Source organism: Aquila chrysaetos, chromosome 24 (assembly GCF_900496995.4).
Source record: "Aquila chrysaetos chrysaetos chromosome 24, bAquChr1.4, whole genome shotgun sequence".
Classification (NCBI taxonomy): Eukaryota; Metazoa; Chordata; class Aves; order Accipitriformes; family Accipitridae; genus Aquila; species Aquila chrysaetos.
The window spans coordinates 13,810,449-13,826,597 of record NC_044027.1 but is presented as its reverse complement, the minus strand read 5'-3'; the positions used below and the strand labels follow the sequence as shown (position 1 = coordinate 13,826,597).

General features: G+C 41.7%; 1 protein-coding gene across 16 annotated transcripts in view; it reads left to right on the top strand.

Annotated features, from left to right (window-relative positions):
* Positions 1 to 16,149, top strand: part of DNM1 (dynamin 1) — a 70,169-nt gene that overhangs the window by 14,406 nt on the left and 39,614 nt on the right. For all 16 annotated transcript variants that reach the window (XR_003921261.1, XR_003921259.1, XR_003921257.1 and 13 more), the window contains exons 2-6: positions 11,004 to 11,077; positions 12,302 to 12,451; positions 13,562 to 13,765; positions 14,302 to 14,400; positions 15,120 to 15,280. Coding sequence is in view for 12 of the 16 variants with exons in the window: in XM_029999400.1 (XP_029855260.1) it covers positions 11,004 to 11,077; positions 12,302 to 12,451; positions 13,562 to 13,765; positions 14,302 to 14,400; positions 15,120 to 15,280 (688 nt within the window). In the remaining 4 variants the exon portion in view is untranslated. The remainder of the gene's footprint in view (positions 1 to 11,003; positions 11,078 to 12,301; positions 12,452 to 13,561; positions 13,766 to 14,301; positions 14,401 to 15,119; positions 15,281 to 16,149) is intronic.

Genomic DNA, 16,149 nt, shown 5'->3' with positions numbered 1-16,149 from the left:
GAGGGATGCAGGAGCTATGTGGACATCAAACTGATTTGTTTCTATGGAAACAAGTAGATTTCACCATGTTGTAGGGAAGTAGGAGGGGAATTATCCCCCTGGGCCTGGTTCTGGCTCTCAGATTGGATTGGTTGCTGCACTGCAATTGTAGAGCAGCAGCCTGTGAAGGGATTATCTGCCTAGTCAGTGATCACAACTAGGGAGAGAAGCACGAGGATCCAATCTGCTCCCATTGCAGGCTTCCTCAGCAGGGATGACACAAGGCACTGTCATTGTATGCCAGGATTCCCAGGGTCACAGCGCTCCATGGCACTTAAAAGCAAAGAAGTTAACCTTGGTCACTCATAGCCAGAAAGGAGGCCTGCATTACAGTACAGGCAGCTGTGACTGTTTATCCTGCCCAGACTTTTCAATTGGGATGGCTAAGGTGATGAACTGTGCTCACACTTCAACACACCTTCTTCTAGGCAAGAGCTGAGAACTATTTGTGGTGTCTACAAGGACTGGGGGAAGCTGAGATCTTTCAGACAGGCTTCAAGCATTGCTTGCTGATGAAATTATTCTATGTCCTGTTATATTTGGTGTACTGCTTTCAGAAAGTCCCAGCACCTGAAGTCCTGTGACTGGGGGTGATGATTTTGAAACCTTTCTTCTAAAATGAAAGTTAATCTCGTGAACCCAGAGAAGGAATGAAAGCATGAATAATAAACCTTGATCAACAGGTTCAAATAAGAACAGTACTTACTAAAACCCATATATTCCCAGTGGTCTGTAGTACTGAGCCAGTTTGAATGGACCCTGTGCCCTTGTGCAAGATCCTAGTGCAGATCCTTCAAAAGGTTCTGACCAACACCTCTGTGTTTCAGACTCCCATGTCCAAAGGTACTTGCCTATCTAGGCCCCAGCAATGACTGAGAGGGAAAGCTTAGATTTCTAGATGGAAGGAAAGCAGACCATGGAAAACTGGCAATAATGGTAATGCCTGTGTGTGTTTGAGCTTCTTCTTGAGCTATTCCCTTGTCTGTTCTCTTCTTCCCCTCCTGCAGATGCAGTGCAGCAGCTGTGTAGCCTTCTCTAATGGAGAGAAATTCTATTTGCTCTGCTTCTGTCTCCCCTCACTGTATCTGGGGTCTTCAGTACGTTACATAAACTGAGTTAGGGGTGGAGTGGAGCTCTATCAAATTCTTGCTTTATGCTTTGTAACGCAGCCAGTGAGTTGATTGGATGTGGTAAACCCTGGTTATGGGTTTGCAAGAGTGCATCAGAAGAATGTAGCAACATCTCTCCCTTACTTCCAGACCATCTAAAAATATATATACAGTGCACTTTGAAAGTCAGGCCAGGTCCTGCTGTAAGGTCTACTAAGCATAAAGCTAGGGTATACTGGCTTCCTTGGAATTACTGTAGACATAAAGCAGCAGAAATCCCTGGGGCAAGCTCTTGGCTATGCCAGTTTACTCTGTAGGCTGGCAGGCCCCCAGGGCGTTGAATAAAAGCGTAGTACCTAAAGTGTAAGAATGCTTCTGACCTCCTTGGATGTCTCTTGCCCTGTGGAAGCAGTTACAGCCACAAAACTGTAGTTCTGCATCAGATTAACTTGGGCATAGAGGCTCTAGTGCAGCCATGACTTGGCATAATGCATACGGCTATCTTCCAGATTTCGATGTACCCTGAAGCTAGTGGAATATGAAACAGAAAAATCAGCCCAAAGGACTCAAATCAAAATAAATAATAGAAAAACTCTTTATCTTATCCCACTGCTTCCAGAGACCTGCATAGAGGAGAGGGGCTGAGTGAGATACAAAGAAGGAAGATGTGGAAAGAGTGAATGAGAAAGGCACTGACTGCAGTGACTCCTGGGAACCAGTCTGTGCAGTCAGAGATAAGCCAGAAAAGCAGAATTTAGCGCACTCTGGAAAAGATTTAGTGGACTCTGGGAGGGGCAGGGGAGAAAGCTGTTTCTAAGCAAGCGTTCATGTAGTAATTGCTATGCACTTTCCTTTTTGCTTTAGCTGTTTATAGCTGTGCTGCAGGCTGAAGTCTGAATATGGCCACTGCAGCTGAAGTATCAGTGGTGTGAGAGAACATTGTACAGGGCCTATCCCGTTTCTAGTTGTCTGAGCCCCCTTAGCCCACAGACTCAACAAATGTGTTCTGAGTGGCAGAAACACATTTTTGATAAACACTTTTGATGTTGAAGGCATGTGAGTTCCCCCAGAGGCCCACAAAAGCACATAAGTATGACAATGTATTTCAGTAACAAAAGGCTCTATCCTGTTCTGTAGGAAAGAGAAGATCTGTGCTCCACCAAAAATTACCAAGAAGGTGATGCAGGGAACAATACTGGAGACTGTCACCTCTGTATATCTAGATCAGTGGCCAAGTAATTTGCTGTGTCCCATGATGAAAGGACAAGCCCTATGGCTGAGATGGAAGCTCATTCAGCTGCTGTCTCTTCATGGCACATTGTTAAGTCCCAAATGTCAGTGAAACAAACCCCACTGTTATGCTTGTTCATGAGGAACTGGATTTGACTTGCCAAAGTTACTGTATGTAGGCTTTCAAACAGCCAGCCATGCAGTTTTCTATGGAGGTGGATTCTCTTGGAGGGGCCAGTCTCCTGAAAGGTTTCCTGTCTTTTTGGCAAAGCCTGTGATGTGGGATCATTATGGTTTTTGAAATGTTGCCTTTTGCAGTAAATGTGGGATTCTTATATGGCTTTATCTACTTCATATGTTAATTCAATTAATACGCTACTTTTTTTTTTTTTCTTACTTGGAATAAAGGGTAGAGCACAGCATGGGAAAAAGATGCAGGAGAGCTCCAGAACACCACACATCCTGGTCAGTTGTAAAAGGGGCAGAGGAAACAAAACAGAAAGGTGATTCTTGTGGAGAGAATCATAATGTCAGTTCTGGAGCAGGATGTGTGTGTGGACATGTAATATAACCTATTTCTACACTTACTTTTTTTCTTACAGTGAATTAGCATAGTTGCTGGTCTTTCATGTTTGAAGACCATACTGCCTCAGTCTCTGCATAAAACCTTAGTAAAGGCATCTCAGACAGAATGCCCCTCACACTTGCTGGGGACCTGTGCTGGTATCAACTGCAATGCTGTGCAAAGGAATAGAAGAACTCAAGGCAGATAGGGAAATAGGGGAAGGTGCAAACTTCAGAAGTTACTTTCTAGTTCATTGTCTATCCCTTCTGACTGTTTGCAAATTATCCAGTAGTATGCTATAAATGGGTCCAGCTTATACCACCATTTGTTCTTTGCCTTGGTTGGACAGCACCTGTGAAGTTTGTAAGAGTCCCTGGGAACTTGCCTTATGTACAGCAAACTCCCACACTTGAAAAGAGGTCTGCTTGGCCCTTCTTGGTTACTGATCTGGAGAGCTGTACTGGGGAGAAATGGCTAGGTGTTGGAGATGCTGTCTGAGTGCCAGAACTACTTAACAAAGCAATTGTGAGTGTTCCAAGTCAGCACAATAGTGTTAACCTCCCTTTGCGCTACTGTAAATAGGAACTCAAGGTGCAAGGCAGTGGGAAGCCTTCTCTTTAATTTTTTTGTTTCTGCTAACATGTATATTATGATGACACTCATGAACTATTGCCTGTCTTTATTTTTCACAATTGTATTCTTGAATAATGAATCATTGTGCACAATAATATTGCTAGTATGCTGGAATGTGGTGTGCTTACAATAGATCTTTATTTCTATATGTATCCACTGTGTGACCAGTACCAATTACACCATAAGAAATGATATTATACTAAGTGCTTATGGAATTGCTCTCTTTCACTGTGGGTCAAGGCTAGGCGCACTGTTGTGCTGTGGAGATTGGCAGATAAATAACACGCATCCCCTGGCTTAAACTTCCCTGAGTCTAAAAGTGCTAACCTTAATGGAAAAAAATGTGGCTACCTAGGAATGGGACTTACCATGTGATTACAAGTTTATAGGACTGGTGTCCAAGTTCACATGATGCAGCACGAAAGGAAGATGAAAGATAAGGGCAGAGAAAAACAGAATAGCAGGTTGATGGGTGCTTTTGTTCATAGCACCTGCTTTTAAATGCTTGCTGTTCATGTTGACCTGTCTGGCTTTTTTGTTTGAAAAGCACTTTGGCTCAGGGAAGGTAAGAGCTCATAGAGGCCACAAAGCAGGAAAGGACAGTCTAAATCTGTAATGCAGTGCTCTTGTTAACCTACTGGGTGGCAGAGGAAAGAACTAATTTGTCCTTGTTCTTGCCCCATGTCCAAAGTTACAGAATTGCTTATGAATGTACTTGCATGTCACTTGAAGGATCAGAGCAGGAAGGTGCTCTCAAGGGCTGTTCCTGCATCAGGTTTCTACCTTCTGGTAGAAATAGATGATGTCTGTTACGAAGGAGCACTGTGCTTGAGTTAATGCCTAAGTGGAAAGGTACGACCATTTTTGAGGTGTTTGTTTTAGCAGTCAGTAAGATTAATAGGAAATACTTTTAGCCTTGCAGATATTCTGTGGCTAATGTGTTGCATAGGTGTCAGCTTGTGTTTTAAGGATTCATTTGAGACACGTGCTGAAGTAAGAATATGTTTGAAAACATAGCTGTTGTGCTGTGAGATGAAGTGATGTTCAGGGAGATTTATGCTGTTCATAGAATGCAGCCTGTATGAAGATGTGAATGTTGCTAATCAGTGCAGCGATCAGAAGAGTCATACATCAAAGGTACTGATAGCCCTAGATTGTCTTGGGTTTCTTGTAATGCATTGTGCCATGATGAGCTAATGAAGAACTCTTGATCCGGGTGTGTTTGAATGATGAATGATCAACTATAAGACTTGATAGATGAAATAAAGATAGTGCTAAGCTCAAGCAGGAGCAGGTCCGAACTGTGTAACCAGATACTAAAATCCATAGGGGCAGGAACTGTATTTCTTGCTGTGTACTGGCATAGTGCTTTGTGCAGTGCAGTTCTGATTGAATTGCTGGAATTGCTGTCCCTGGGTACCACCAGAATACAGGAAATAACAAATACTGGATTTAAAAAACAGAAACAGCCATGTGAAATTGTGGAGGCTGTCTAAATCTTAATTTTCTGAAACTAATATAATCCAAACTGGGGATTAATCACATCCCTTAATACCCTATTTGTCTGTAGATGTTTAATAAGAAATGGAATTGAAATTAAATGATCAGATGGTGGTGTTCACTTTTATGTCTTCATAAGCTGCTGTTTTGGCTTTTTAATTGGGGCTTTACCCTCTCTAGTGCATTCTAATCCAAGAATCTCAAAGGACTGACAAACAATAAACTGCAAGGATGCTGTATTGGTATATCTAGACTAGGCCTAGATTTGTATTTCAAAGCCCTCTACAGATAGCTCTGCAAGCCTTCCACCTTCCCTGGAGGGAGGGAAAGTAAGTGGTTGTAGAAGCATTTGGTCTGTATTCCATTTAGAACAAGAGATGGTGCCATGGGCTTGGTTCTGTTGTTGACTGCAGATGACTTCTGTTGCAACTCCAGTGAAGACTGAAATCATGCATGAAAAAGCTTTGACTCAAAGTCCTTTCAGAAATATAGATTACCAGTGCATGGAGAAGGTGCAAAACTGTTTTAATTCTGTGGTACAAAGAGTAACTTGTTCACAAGGCTTAATAAACCAGGGGCAAAACTGATTTTTATAGTCCAGGAGTCCTAGCTGCCTGTCCTGTGAACTGACAAATGTTCTTGGGTTTCCCTGTGTGTGCATTTTCCATGTATCTTTCAGCTTTGAAGTTGAGTTCTTGCTGGGTTGAGAGCTGGGCTCATAAAAATGCATTTGTAGTGCCACACAAAAGATTGCAGGAAGCCGCCTTGTCCGGCCATATTAAGGTTTCTAGAACATATGAGCAAAAAGAAAGTGTTTCTGTTGGGTCTCTCTCTGAACATCTGCATTAATGCAGTCTCCTCTCATGGCTGTGTTTATAGCTGAAATTAAATGTCTTGGTCAGTACTACATAGTGATCTTTTGACAAACCTCAGGGGGCCTCATATTAAAGCAATGAGCTGCAAAAAAGTAGACAGTGTCTATATGTAGTGCGAAGGAGATGGCCAGCAGAGGTGCTTTTCCACTTGAATTTGATGGAGGAAATGCACAGTGCTCATGCTTGCAGTGGAAGAGTAGCTATTGAGAAGCAGTTGCAGTCTGAGCTGACACGTAGGGATGCTACTAGTATGTTACCTTCCTTCACTGTTAGGAAGTTATGGTTGCCATTACTGAATGTCATGGCTACAAGATCATAGGCAGGTTACCTGCAAATGCTATATTGCTGGAATTAAATGCCACTGTAACTGTTATGGGGAATCTCTAAGCCTTAGAGCACAAACCTAAAACAGTGAGCTAACCACTTCTAGCAAAGCATGAAGGGACAGACTTGCTCATGCAATCACTTTTTTCTCTTGTGTTTATCAGGTTTGAGAGCATTTATTCTAACAAAGTGGGTGAACCAGCCACAATATGCCCATAATGATCACTGACATGCTGAAAGACTAGTTCTTACTCCAAAGATCTAGTTATCTCTTGTTTAACAAGAAAACATCAGATCAAGATCAAGCGTTTGACCAAAGGAGTAAACAAGTATTTTTTTGACCAGCAAATTGTGTGTGTTCTTTAGGAACAAATGTGGCCCTACTGCAGCAAACCAGCTCATACAAGTCTCTTCTTTTAATGGAGACAGTCACATTTTCTTCAATGTAGTAGCAATGAATAAACACAAGAAACTTGTCTGAAAGTTTCAATGTGTGCCTTTTCAGGAAGTCCCAAACTTTTCATATGGGTATCTGTCCTACTTCTTTTTTTGACTGCATCTATCAATGTTTTTCTTCACTTTCCATAGAATACATGTTGAATTATACAAGCAGTTTGTCGATCTCCTGTGTCTTATAAATAGTCTAGGGGGAAATATCTTTGGTCCAAGTTACCTTTAACTTCTTATCCTCTGTACTGTGCAAGTCATTAATTGAACTCAAAGTTGTTTATAGAGCAGATGTGCTTTTTCTGTAATTAATAGCACCTGTAGGATTCCAAGATGCTTAATGCATGGAGGTTTCTGTATAGAGTGTCTGTCTTTGATTTAAAAAACTAGTAGGGAAAGCCCAAGTCCTCAGTGCCCTGATTATAAATGTATTGTTGCATGACATCAAGATTGCCTTAATATGTTTCCAATGTGTTTGGATTTTGTTTGAATGTTGCTCTATAGTAACTGCTAGATTGTTTTCCATCCCTCAAATTTTTTTTTTTTTACTGTTGTGTTCTTAATGCAGCTTTCAGCCCAAATCTGTACTTTAATGCAGCTCTACATACTAAAATAGAAATAAGACTGGAAGGGATGATGTGATTGGGTTTGCCCTGAGGTAGCTGTGAAGCTAGTTGAGAACATGTGTAAGCACTTCAGAAATGAGCAATGCAAAATGTAACAATAAATGTCTTTTCAGGTCACTTTCAGCCAGAGACCCATCAGGGTTTGCATCCTTGGTTCTTTTTGTTGTCTTGGTTTAGAACAGGAGAGCTATTGCTGGTCAGACCAAAAATTTACATAGCTCAATATCCTCTCTCTGACAGTAGTTAAGAAAAGATGAGTGTGAAATAGGTATAAATAAGCCTTCCAATAACTGACAGTTTGGGGAATGTAGCTGTTCCACGTTTTCCAACTCTGATAAAATGCTTGGAATTGCATTGCTAAAACTGATACCTCAATATCTTGATAGGGAATTTTGAGTCAATAGCTAAGCAAAAAAGATACAAGCAAATTAAGTATTTCTATTCCCTGAATACAGCTTCTCTGTCTGTTTTAGCTGCTACTTTGCTGTGTTTGCTGATGAAGCCTAGCCTGAAGAAGTGGCACGTTGTGGTATTCCTTAAAAGCATAGGAAATCAAATGTTGTCATGCCAATTCTGCATGTTACAAACAAAGCAACAAAAAAAGTAATTTTAAGTTCCTAAGATACAAAGTGAAGGAGGAAAATGGGGGGTTGGTGCCTTCAACCTAACTGAATAACCTATTTCAGGCGCATAGTCTTGTATAGCAATGTATGTAATGAGGCTGCTTTTGATGTCATGCTAGAGGCTGCCTTGTCTTACAAGTGGAATCCCTGCTGCCCTTGTTCCAGCACTCTGAGCCTTACAGCATGTTATCTCTGAAGACTTACTCCATCTGTTTCCCCCCTCCAGCTTTGCTACTGTAGATCTCCTGTACTGGAATTGAATAAGCCAGTTTATCTAACCCTTCTGCTCTTGTCTACCCGAGTCATCTGGCATGTGGTTTTTCTTATCTCAATATATTGTTTCCCTGATTCTGCCTTAATTTCATCAGTTTGTGCTGCTCTTTCTGGAGCAATGGGTGTGTGTGTAGATCTTTCCCCTGGCTCCTAAAAACCTGGGCTGGGCATGTTGTCCATGTCACACATGCTCTGTTGTTGTAGTTTATTTACAGAAGCAATGTATTATGCCTACTGCAAGAGGGCAGGCAAGACTGGTACACTGCCTTCTCTGTGGCACCCAGCCAGCTTGCCACAGAATTTACTTATCTGTACTTTTTAGTGTCTAAGATTTGAAAGGCTTAGCTGGAGCAGAAGGAGGAAGGAGTTTGTCCCAGAGACTATATAGAGAAAGGAGGTGAATAAAAGAATAGGAAATAATATAGATACAATGGGGTGATACTGCATCAATTGGTTTTTTTATGAAGCTCTTTGGCTGTAACTCCTGAGAGGAGTCAAGCATAGAGAAAACTTAAAAGTTGAATGGCGTGTACCCCCAACAGTTTGTGGATAAGAACACACATTCATTTTCTGATATTAGAGATCAGATTGTACATATTTTCACTCCGAATTAAAGCAGCACTAAGATTGTTGATTCAGGTAACTAGATTTGGCTAATGGATTTTTCATCTTGTCTTCTATGAGGACTTAGTGTTTTTTCCCTTGGAATAGCCTAGGAACTACTTAGTTAACACAATACATTGGATCATTTTTTTTTAATAATGCTGGAACCCAGATACCACATAGGTTTTCCATCTACCTTTGTCCTGAGTTTTTACCGTTGTAGCTGTGACAAGGACAGCAGAGAAGTCAGGATCTTGGCCAAAGTAGAAGGCTTCAGGAAAACATGGAGCACAATGTGAGTAGAATCTTAATTCCTAGAGGGCTCATTCTTCTAAATGCAAGTGGTGCTTTTCCTCCAGTAAAGCAGGATTTAATAGTGCAAGTTGGAGATCAATAGCTAGAGTATTGTCTCAATATGCTAGAAGGGGAATCTATAGTAGTAGGATACCTTTTTCTCAGGTACAGTAAGTTCAGAATAAGTCAGTGCAGCTCAGATGAATTTGTTATGCTAAAAACTGATGCTAGGGTAGGACTTTTTCACATATTGACCACAGACATCTATAGGAATGGAGCTGAGACAGCAGAAAGCTGCTAGAATGATGCAATGCCTCAAAGATTCCAGGGTTAATCCCACTGGAATGGAAAAACTAGAGCTGTATTATTTGAAAAACAAATGAAAGACAAACCCTGGTTAACTCTTTATACTACTGAAAAGTCTGAAATAATGAGAATGGGTTATGGTCTTACTTTAACTGGTAGAGTGGTACCGGAGGTCCTATTACTCCAGACTTAGAGGAGATACTTTTATTTGAGGTGTTAGTGATTGTAGAATGCCTCCTTACCCTCCTTTCACTTGAAACTGCCCTGCAGTTTTTGATATTATCAAGTTATTCTGATAGCCCCACAGATGGAGAATTACCTTTATAGCTGAGGAAAGTGAAATACAGAGAAGTAGAATAACTTGCATAGGATTACATAGGAAATCAGCAGCCAAACCAGGAGCTGAAACAAAACTGCTAAGTCCTTGTCTAACGTGTTAAAGCAAGAGCTCATTCCTCATCTTCACTTCCTTTGTCAGTATTAAGCTCGGATGCTTAAAATGGAGGGCCCTGGATTTCTCATTCACTGAAGTAGTTAGTCACTACTGAATTAGCAAAATTATTCATTGCCACAGCTATTGAGGGAGGGAGGATTGTGTGCCAGAATCCAAGCAATGTAGGTAGGACTTATTTTAACAAAGAAAACTATATTCATGCTGTAGGAACCATGTTTTGAAGTGATGCTTCTCCCACTAGGCAAGGAAGCAATCGTTCATGTTTTCAGAAATGCTCAGTGGCTCTTGAAGAACCACATGAACAGCTGAGTATTTGAAAACCAGGCCACAAACTAGCAAGGTCATCAGCAGATGCAGTGAGCATGCCTAGCCTTTCTCGGAGCACTTGGATTTGGAAAAAGAAAAAGCAAAGGAGAACTTGTGGGCTGTGGCTGCTAAGTCAGCATTTGGAGAAGGATAGTAAAAGGCTTCCTTCCTTTGAATTATTTGAAGTCCACAAATTCAGGATTCTTGTGAATATAGAAGGAAGCTGCTCCTGCTTTTGTCTCGGCACTACTTATGTCTTGAGTAGTTAGCCAGGGGAAACCCTGGGTGGAGGCAAGCCTTTGGCTGCTGTTTATTCTTTCAGATGTATCATATGGTGTTTGCACACTGGAACAATGTGGTGTCTTCTCAAGCCCTGAAGTGCAGAGTGTGAGTGATTGTTGTAGTTTGGGTAATTGTATTTTGTCAAAAGGAGGCATGCTAGTTTTTGGGCTCTGCTTCAACTTCTCTTTTCTTTCTGATGAAAGAGTTTAATTTTTTCCAAAGTACAGACAGCTGTATTAAATGGGCTTGTTAGTTAGCTTGGAACTTCAGCTGAAGGAGCTGTAGCTGTTAACAGACAGGATTAGAGGGAATGTGCTGTGACTATAGGCTTCTTCAGAACAGCAAGCTCTTATGCTCCTTGAGGAGGAGCACTTGGCTTTTAGTGCCTCAAACTTTTTTGTGCCCCTGGATGAGACTCCCTGTTAGAATCCATGTATGCTTATAGAAGCAGAAAAGCTATGAAAAGGGAAGGAAACAATCATTCACTCATCTGAAACTTCCTGTTTCATTTCAGGGACTTTCTGCCACGTGGATCTGGCATCGTAACCAGACGCCCGCTGGTCCTGCAGCTGGTAAACGCCAGCACAGGTATGTGAGCTACCTTCCCTGTGTGTCTAGCTGGATTGCTGTCTTAGTCAAGAAAGGTCTTATTTGATCAGCGGCACTGCTCAGTGTGGAAAAAATAAATAAGAATTTTCCCCAGTAAAAATGACCTGCAGCTGGTTTTCAGTTCTACCTGTTTAACATCTGATGCATAAAGTCTTAAGAAGCAAAATGCTTCTTAGTTTTTTGTTCTAATTTATTAGGCAAGGCTCCATGCATACACTTATCGCAATTTTCCTTTGCCTGTGCAGCTGTGACTCTTATGTGTGGGTAAGACCTAAAAGCCAGATGACCCTGCTGGTAATCTACTGAAATAAGGGGGCAAGGTGATTTAATGTACTGAAAGCCCAGTGGGAGAACACTGGGATCTGGAGAAGAAAGACTACAGAGTTCTGTGGCTTGTCTTTTGGGCAGTTCTTCACTGGTTTTGCTACTTACTTGCAGGATGTTTTCATTACCACCCCTCTTAACATAAATTAAGGTCTAACTCAGGAGTTGGCAAGTGAATGTTTCAAGGTACTCTTTCTCTCTTCTCAGGTGAACTTGATCTATCCATGGTAGTCCTCTTGTCTACAGTAAGGAGACAATTTGACTTTTAGGAGGCTTTTAAAATTGAAACAGGGTTTTTGGATCGGTTAGCCTACTCAAGGACTGACACACAAAACCCCCAACCACCAGTGAATTCAAAACCATGTCAAGAGGAGGTTGGATTTTTTTTTTTTTTCTCTTGAGGCTCTCTTGAGCCTCTCTTGAGTCTGTTCTCATTATGTAATGAGACTGTTATTAACCCCCAGCACTTTAATACAGAGCTAGTCCAAGTTCTCCTGAATACCAGGGTATCTCCCAGTGTAGCTGTGGAAGTCACCACTGCTGCAGGCTGGTGCATGCTAAGTTTGCGTACTATCAACAGTGAAGGTCCTGGATTATTACTTGAATGAAGACAAGCAAGGATGCCACCTCTGCTGAGACAAAAGCTGGATTGTGAATGTGTTGGGTTCAACTGAATTCTCTCAGATGGTGGTCAGATAATGTGACTGCAGTAACTTCTATGCCAACTTGCCAGGCCCTAGTGGGAAAGGCCCTTGCCAGACTTAATCCCTTCAACTGTTTTTTGGTTTGTTTTGCTTCAGGACATGATGTCTTCGTTACACTTTGAGTGTTTCTCTGATTTCATTGACTGTTTCTGATTCTCTGCTTCTGTTTAAATAGAATATGGTGAGTTCCTACACTGCAAAGGAAAGAAATTCACTGATTTTGAGGAGGTCCGTTTGGAGATTGAGGCTGAAACAGATCGTGTTACTGGCTCCAACAAAGGGATTTCCCCTGTGCCCATCAATCTTCGAGTCTATTCTCCCCATGGTGAGTCCTAATGTAGCATCTGAGTCAGGAGATAGATGAGGCAGGTTGCTGCTTTGTCATGAACTAAACACAGAAGGAACAGAAATGAAATGGGGAGTGTACTTGGTTTTGACTTTAATCTCAATGTGCCATGTTGTATCAAACTGCCAGCCTTAACCATGCTACAATGGGTTTGTCTGCCAGCTGAAGTATCTGACTGCTAGCAGAACTTCTCCTTGAAACAACTGATGTCTGTGCAGAAACTTGTTCCTGGGGCTGTTCTTTTCCATTAGTATAGGCATTACAGTGAAGAGCTGCTGTCTCTCCCTGCTTTCTGGTACTGCTTTACTGGGCAAATAAATGGAACAAAAAAAAAAAATTGACGGGGAGAGTGGCTTTCCTGAAGAGCACTTGCCTTCATGTACTTTGTATAGTTCTCTCCAGGCAGTCCCTATGTCATATGATGCTGATCTCAGTGGAAGAATTCTGCTTAAACAAGGGAGTGACATAGTCCCGAATTTGCCAGCTCTTTAAATGTGAACAGCTATATGGGCATTTTTTGGAAAGCAGCAGCTCAGTGCTACATAGCATTTGGCTGCATAGAACTTGTGCTTGATGTTTAGTTTTTATTTTTTCTCTCAGCAAGACAATTAAAGTTATAGGGCTGCATATTGTAGTCCTTCAGGAGAAGGCCCGGCTGACTTTGACAGGAGCCTCCCTTGAAGGGTGGCAGGACTGAGCTCTTCAGTACCGGGGACAACTCTTAATGAGTGGAACCAACTCTTCTGACTCTCCAGTCTTTATTATGAAGTAAAAAAAAGTACTGTCATCCCTTCCCTTTCAGTGTAGCATATATGTTAGGACTTTGAGGGCACAGTTTCCCTGATCAGTGCAAAAACAAGTGATTTAAAGGGAAGGGTGATGAGATCATTGACAATCATGACTAGTAACAACTAGCAAGTAGTTCTTAGTAAGCAGTAACAAAGGAACTAGAAAGCTCTGTGTGCTTCTGTGTGTGCATCTGTTATGCCTGTTATATATCGGAGACATTAAAGCTACAGGTGGTACTTACAGACCAGAATATTCCAACCTCAACACTCCCTTGTGCTATCTCCTGTTTCCTGTGTCTAGTCCTGAACCTGACCTTGGTGGATCTACCGGGTATGACAAAAGTCCCAGTAGGGGACCAGCCCCCTGACATCGAGTTTCAGATCCGAGATATGCTTATGCAGTTTGTCACCAAAGAGAATTGTCTCATCCTGGCAGTATCCCCAGCCAACTCTGATTTGGCCAATTCTGATGCCCTGAAGGTTGCAAAGGAGGTGGATCCTCAAGGTAAATATCTTTTTAATTTAGCATGACATTGCTGGACAGTGGCCTGATCTTCCTTTTACCTTTTGGTTGTGATTAGCCCAGTAGTTGTGGGCTCCTGTCTGTTGTCTTGGATTGTATCTCCACCAACACACATTCTTCTGAGAGGTGTTAGTGAGTGTTAACAGTTACTGTAATAGACTTTTTATTATTCCCCTTTTCTTCCTTTGTCTGAGCCCATTTCTGAAGAGGCGAAGGATTTCCTTTCCTTTAGTCGTCTGCATTCTGCCTGGAGAAAAGTAGGAAAATCTGCACTAAAATCCCTCACTAAAATCTACACAGCAGATGTGGCATAGCATGTGTATGTTTCAGCAGGATATAATTGAGAACTGAGCTCAATTATTGTTTGTTTTGCTCTCATGGCCTCTTGGACATGATGGGAACTGTAATGTTTGAGTTCAAGAGCCCTTGAGTAGCCAAGTTGGGCAATCTGTAAGCTTTGTGAACAGAGGAAAATACTACGAGTTGTTTGATCAAGTATGTTTGGGTTTTTTCTGTAGGGCAACGCACTATTGGAGTTATCACTAAGCTGGATCTTATGGATGAAGGAACTGATGCACGAGATGTATTAGAAAATAAATTACTTCCTCTTCGTAGAGGTATGTTTCCTCATGCTTTGTCCATGATCTCCTTCCTGTCTTTTCCCTGTGTGAGGTGTCCTGGCCTCATCCCCTTCCTTCAGTGCATCCCCTTCCTGCAACATCTGTTACAGCTTGTGGTTAAGCCATCTCTGTTCCAAGCTGGCACTGGGAAAAGTTGGGGAACAGGGATCAGTCACGCTGTTAATAGGAACTTTTTAGGTATTTGTACCTTGATATGTAGTCCTAGCAGAAACATAGCCTTATGCTCTTATCTTTACTATCTCTTTCCTTACTTTTAATAAGGCAAGCTGCAAAAATGGAACTCCTGTCTAAAAGACTCCCCTCATCTTTTATCTACATGAGATTGTCATAGTATATCAGATGAAATAATTTTGGACTGTGGTACACGCTGTGTATAGCCATAGTGAAGTACCTATCCTAAGGACTTTAACAGAAGAGTCTCAAAAGAATGAGACTAGGGTATGCTTTGTGGTTGGGGGAACAGTAATAAATAAGCTAATTCTCAGTTGCATAGTCATTTTTGTCCTGCATACCAAAATACCAGAACCTGGGCCATCCAGAGGAAATTCTAGTTTTAAACTCTTCCAGTTGGTTCCTAATAATGTGTTGCCACTAGAATTCCCTTTTTGCAGTGCTGCCAGCTGGGTAACTTCCTTCTGAGTCCCGTTTACATTCTCATCCTTGCAACCATCTGATCTCTAACACCACTGTTACAGGTTACATTGGTGTAGTCAACAGAAGTCAGAAGGACATTGATGGCAAGAAGGACATTCAGGCAGCTCTGGCTGCAGAGAGAAAATTTTTTCTCTCCCACCCGGCCTACAGACACATGGCTGATCGCATGGGAACCCCCTACCTGCAGAAAGTATTGAACCAGGTACTGTCAACAGTTAAGAACTGCTGCCCACTATGTCACAAGAATGGCTAGGCTGGCTATCAGGGCATTTCTGAGATGGAAGAATACAGGAAAAGCTACAACTTGTGGTCAACAAACTGACAAATAAGTTAAATTGTTTTGCTGCAGTGAGACTTGTGAAGATTGGCTAACTCTTCCTTCTCTGCATCATAAAAGACATTTTGGGGCCAAGTCCTATGAAGTGTGCCTGACTTGTATAATACTGATACAATGAAACACATTAAAGCCAATAATGGAGCTTACACACCAAAGGCAGAGCACACTGCTTTATCCTCTCAGTGGTGCTGGTGCAAAATCAATAGGTGGTTCATGGCATTTACATTATCAGAATGCAAGGTCTTTCTGGTTAAGCTAAAAGATACCTTCTAAGTTTCTAGTGGTCTCTGTACCTAACGGTAAGCTGCAAAGATTGATTTAAATGTGATACTGGTAGTCATTTTCCCATCTATTAAGGCTCTCTTATTTCCTGTCTCATGCAGTAGCAACTTACTGTTGCTTCCCTCTCTGCTCCCTTGAAATACTCCCTTAAGTGAAGAATTACTTTGTCCTTTTTCCTCCTTATTTAAATATTCATCTTTAAACTGGACTTTTCCACAGCTGTGCTCTGTGGAAACGCTCTTATTGGAGTGTCCTCAGTGGTTTTAGCTCCTTCCACCTTGCCTTGTCATCCTTATTGTTGAAAAAGGGCTTAACCACCACCTTGGGTGTCAGTGGTGTGCTAAGCTGAAGACAGAATAGCCTTTTCCCTGGTGTAAATAGCAAATGCTAATACTTTTATGTGAAGCTTATTCTTGGGTTGGAGACAGCAGGCTTGTATGAATGGGAGTTTT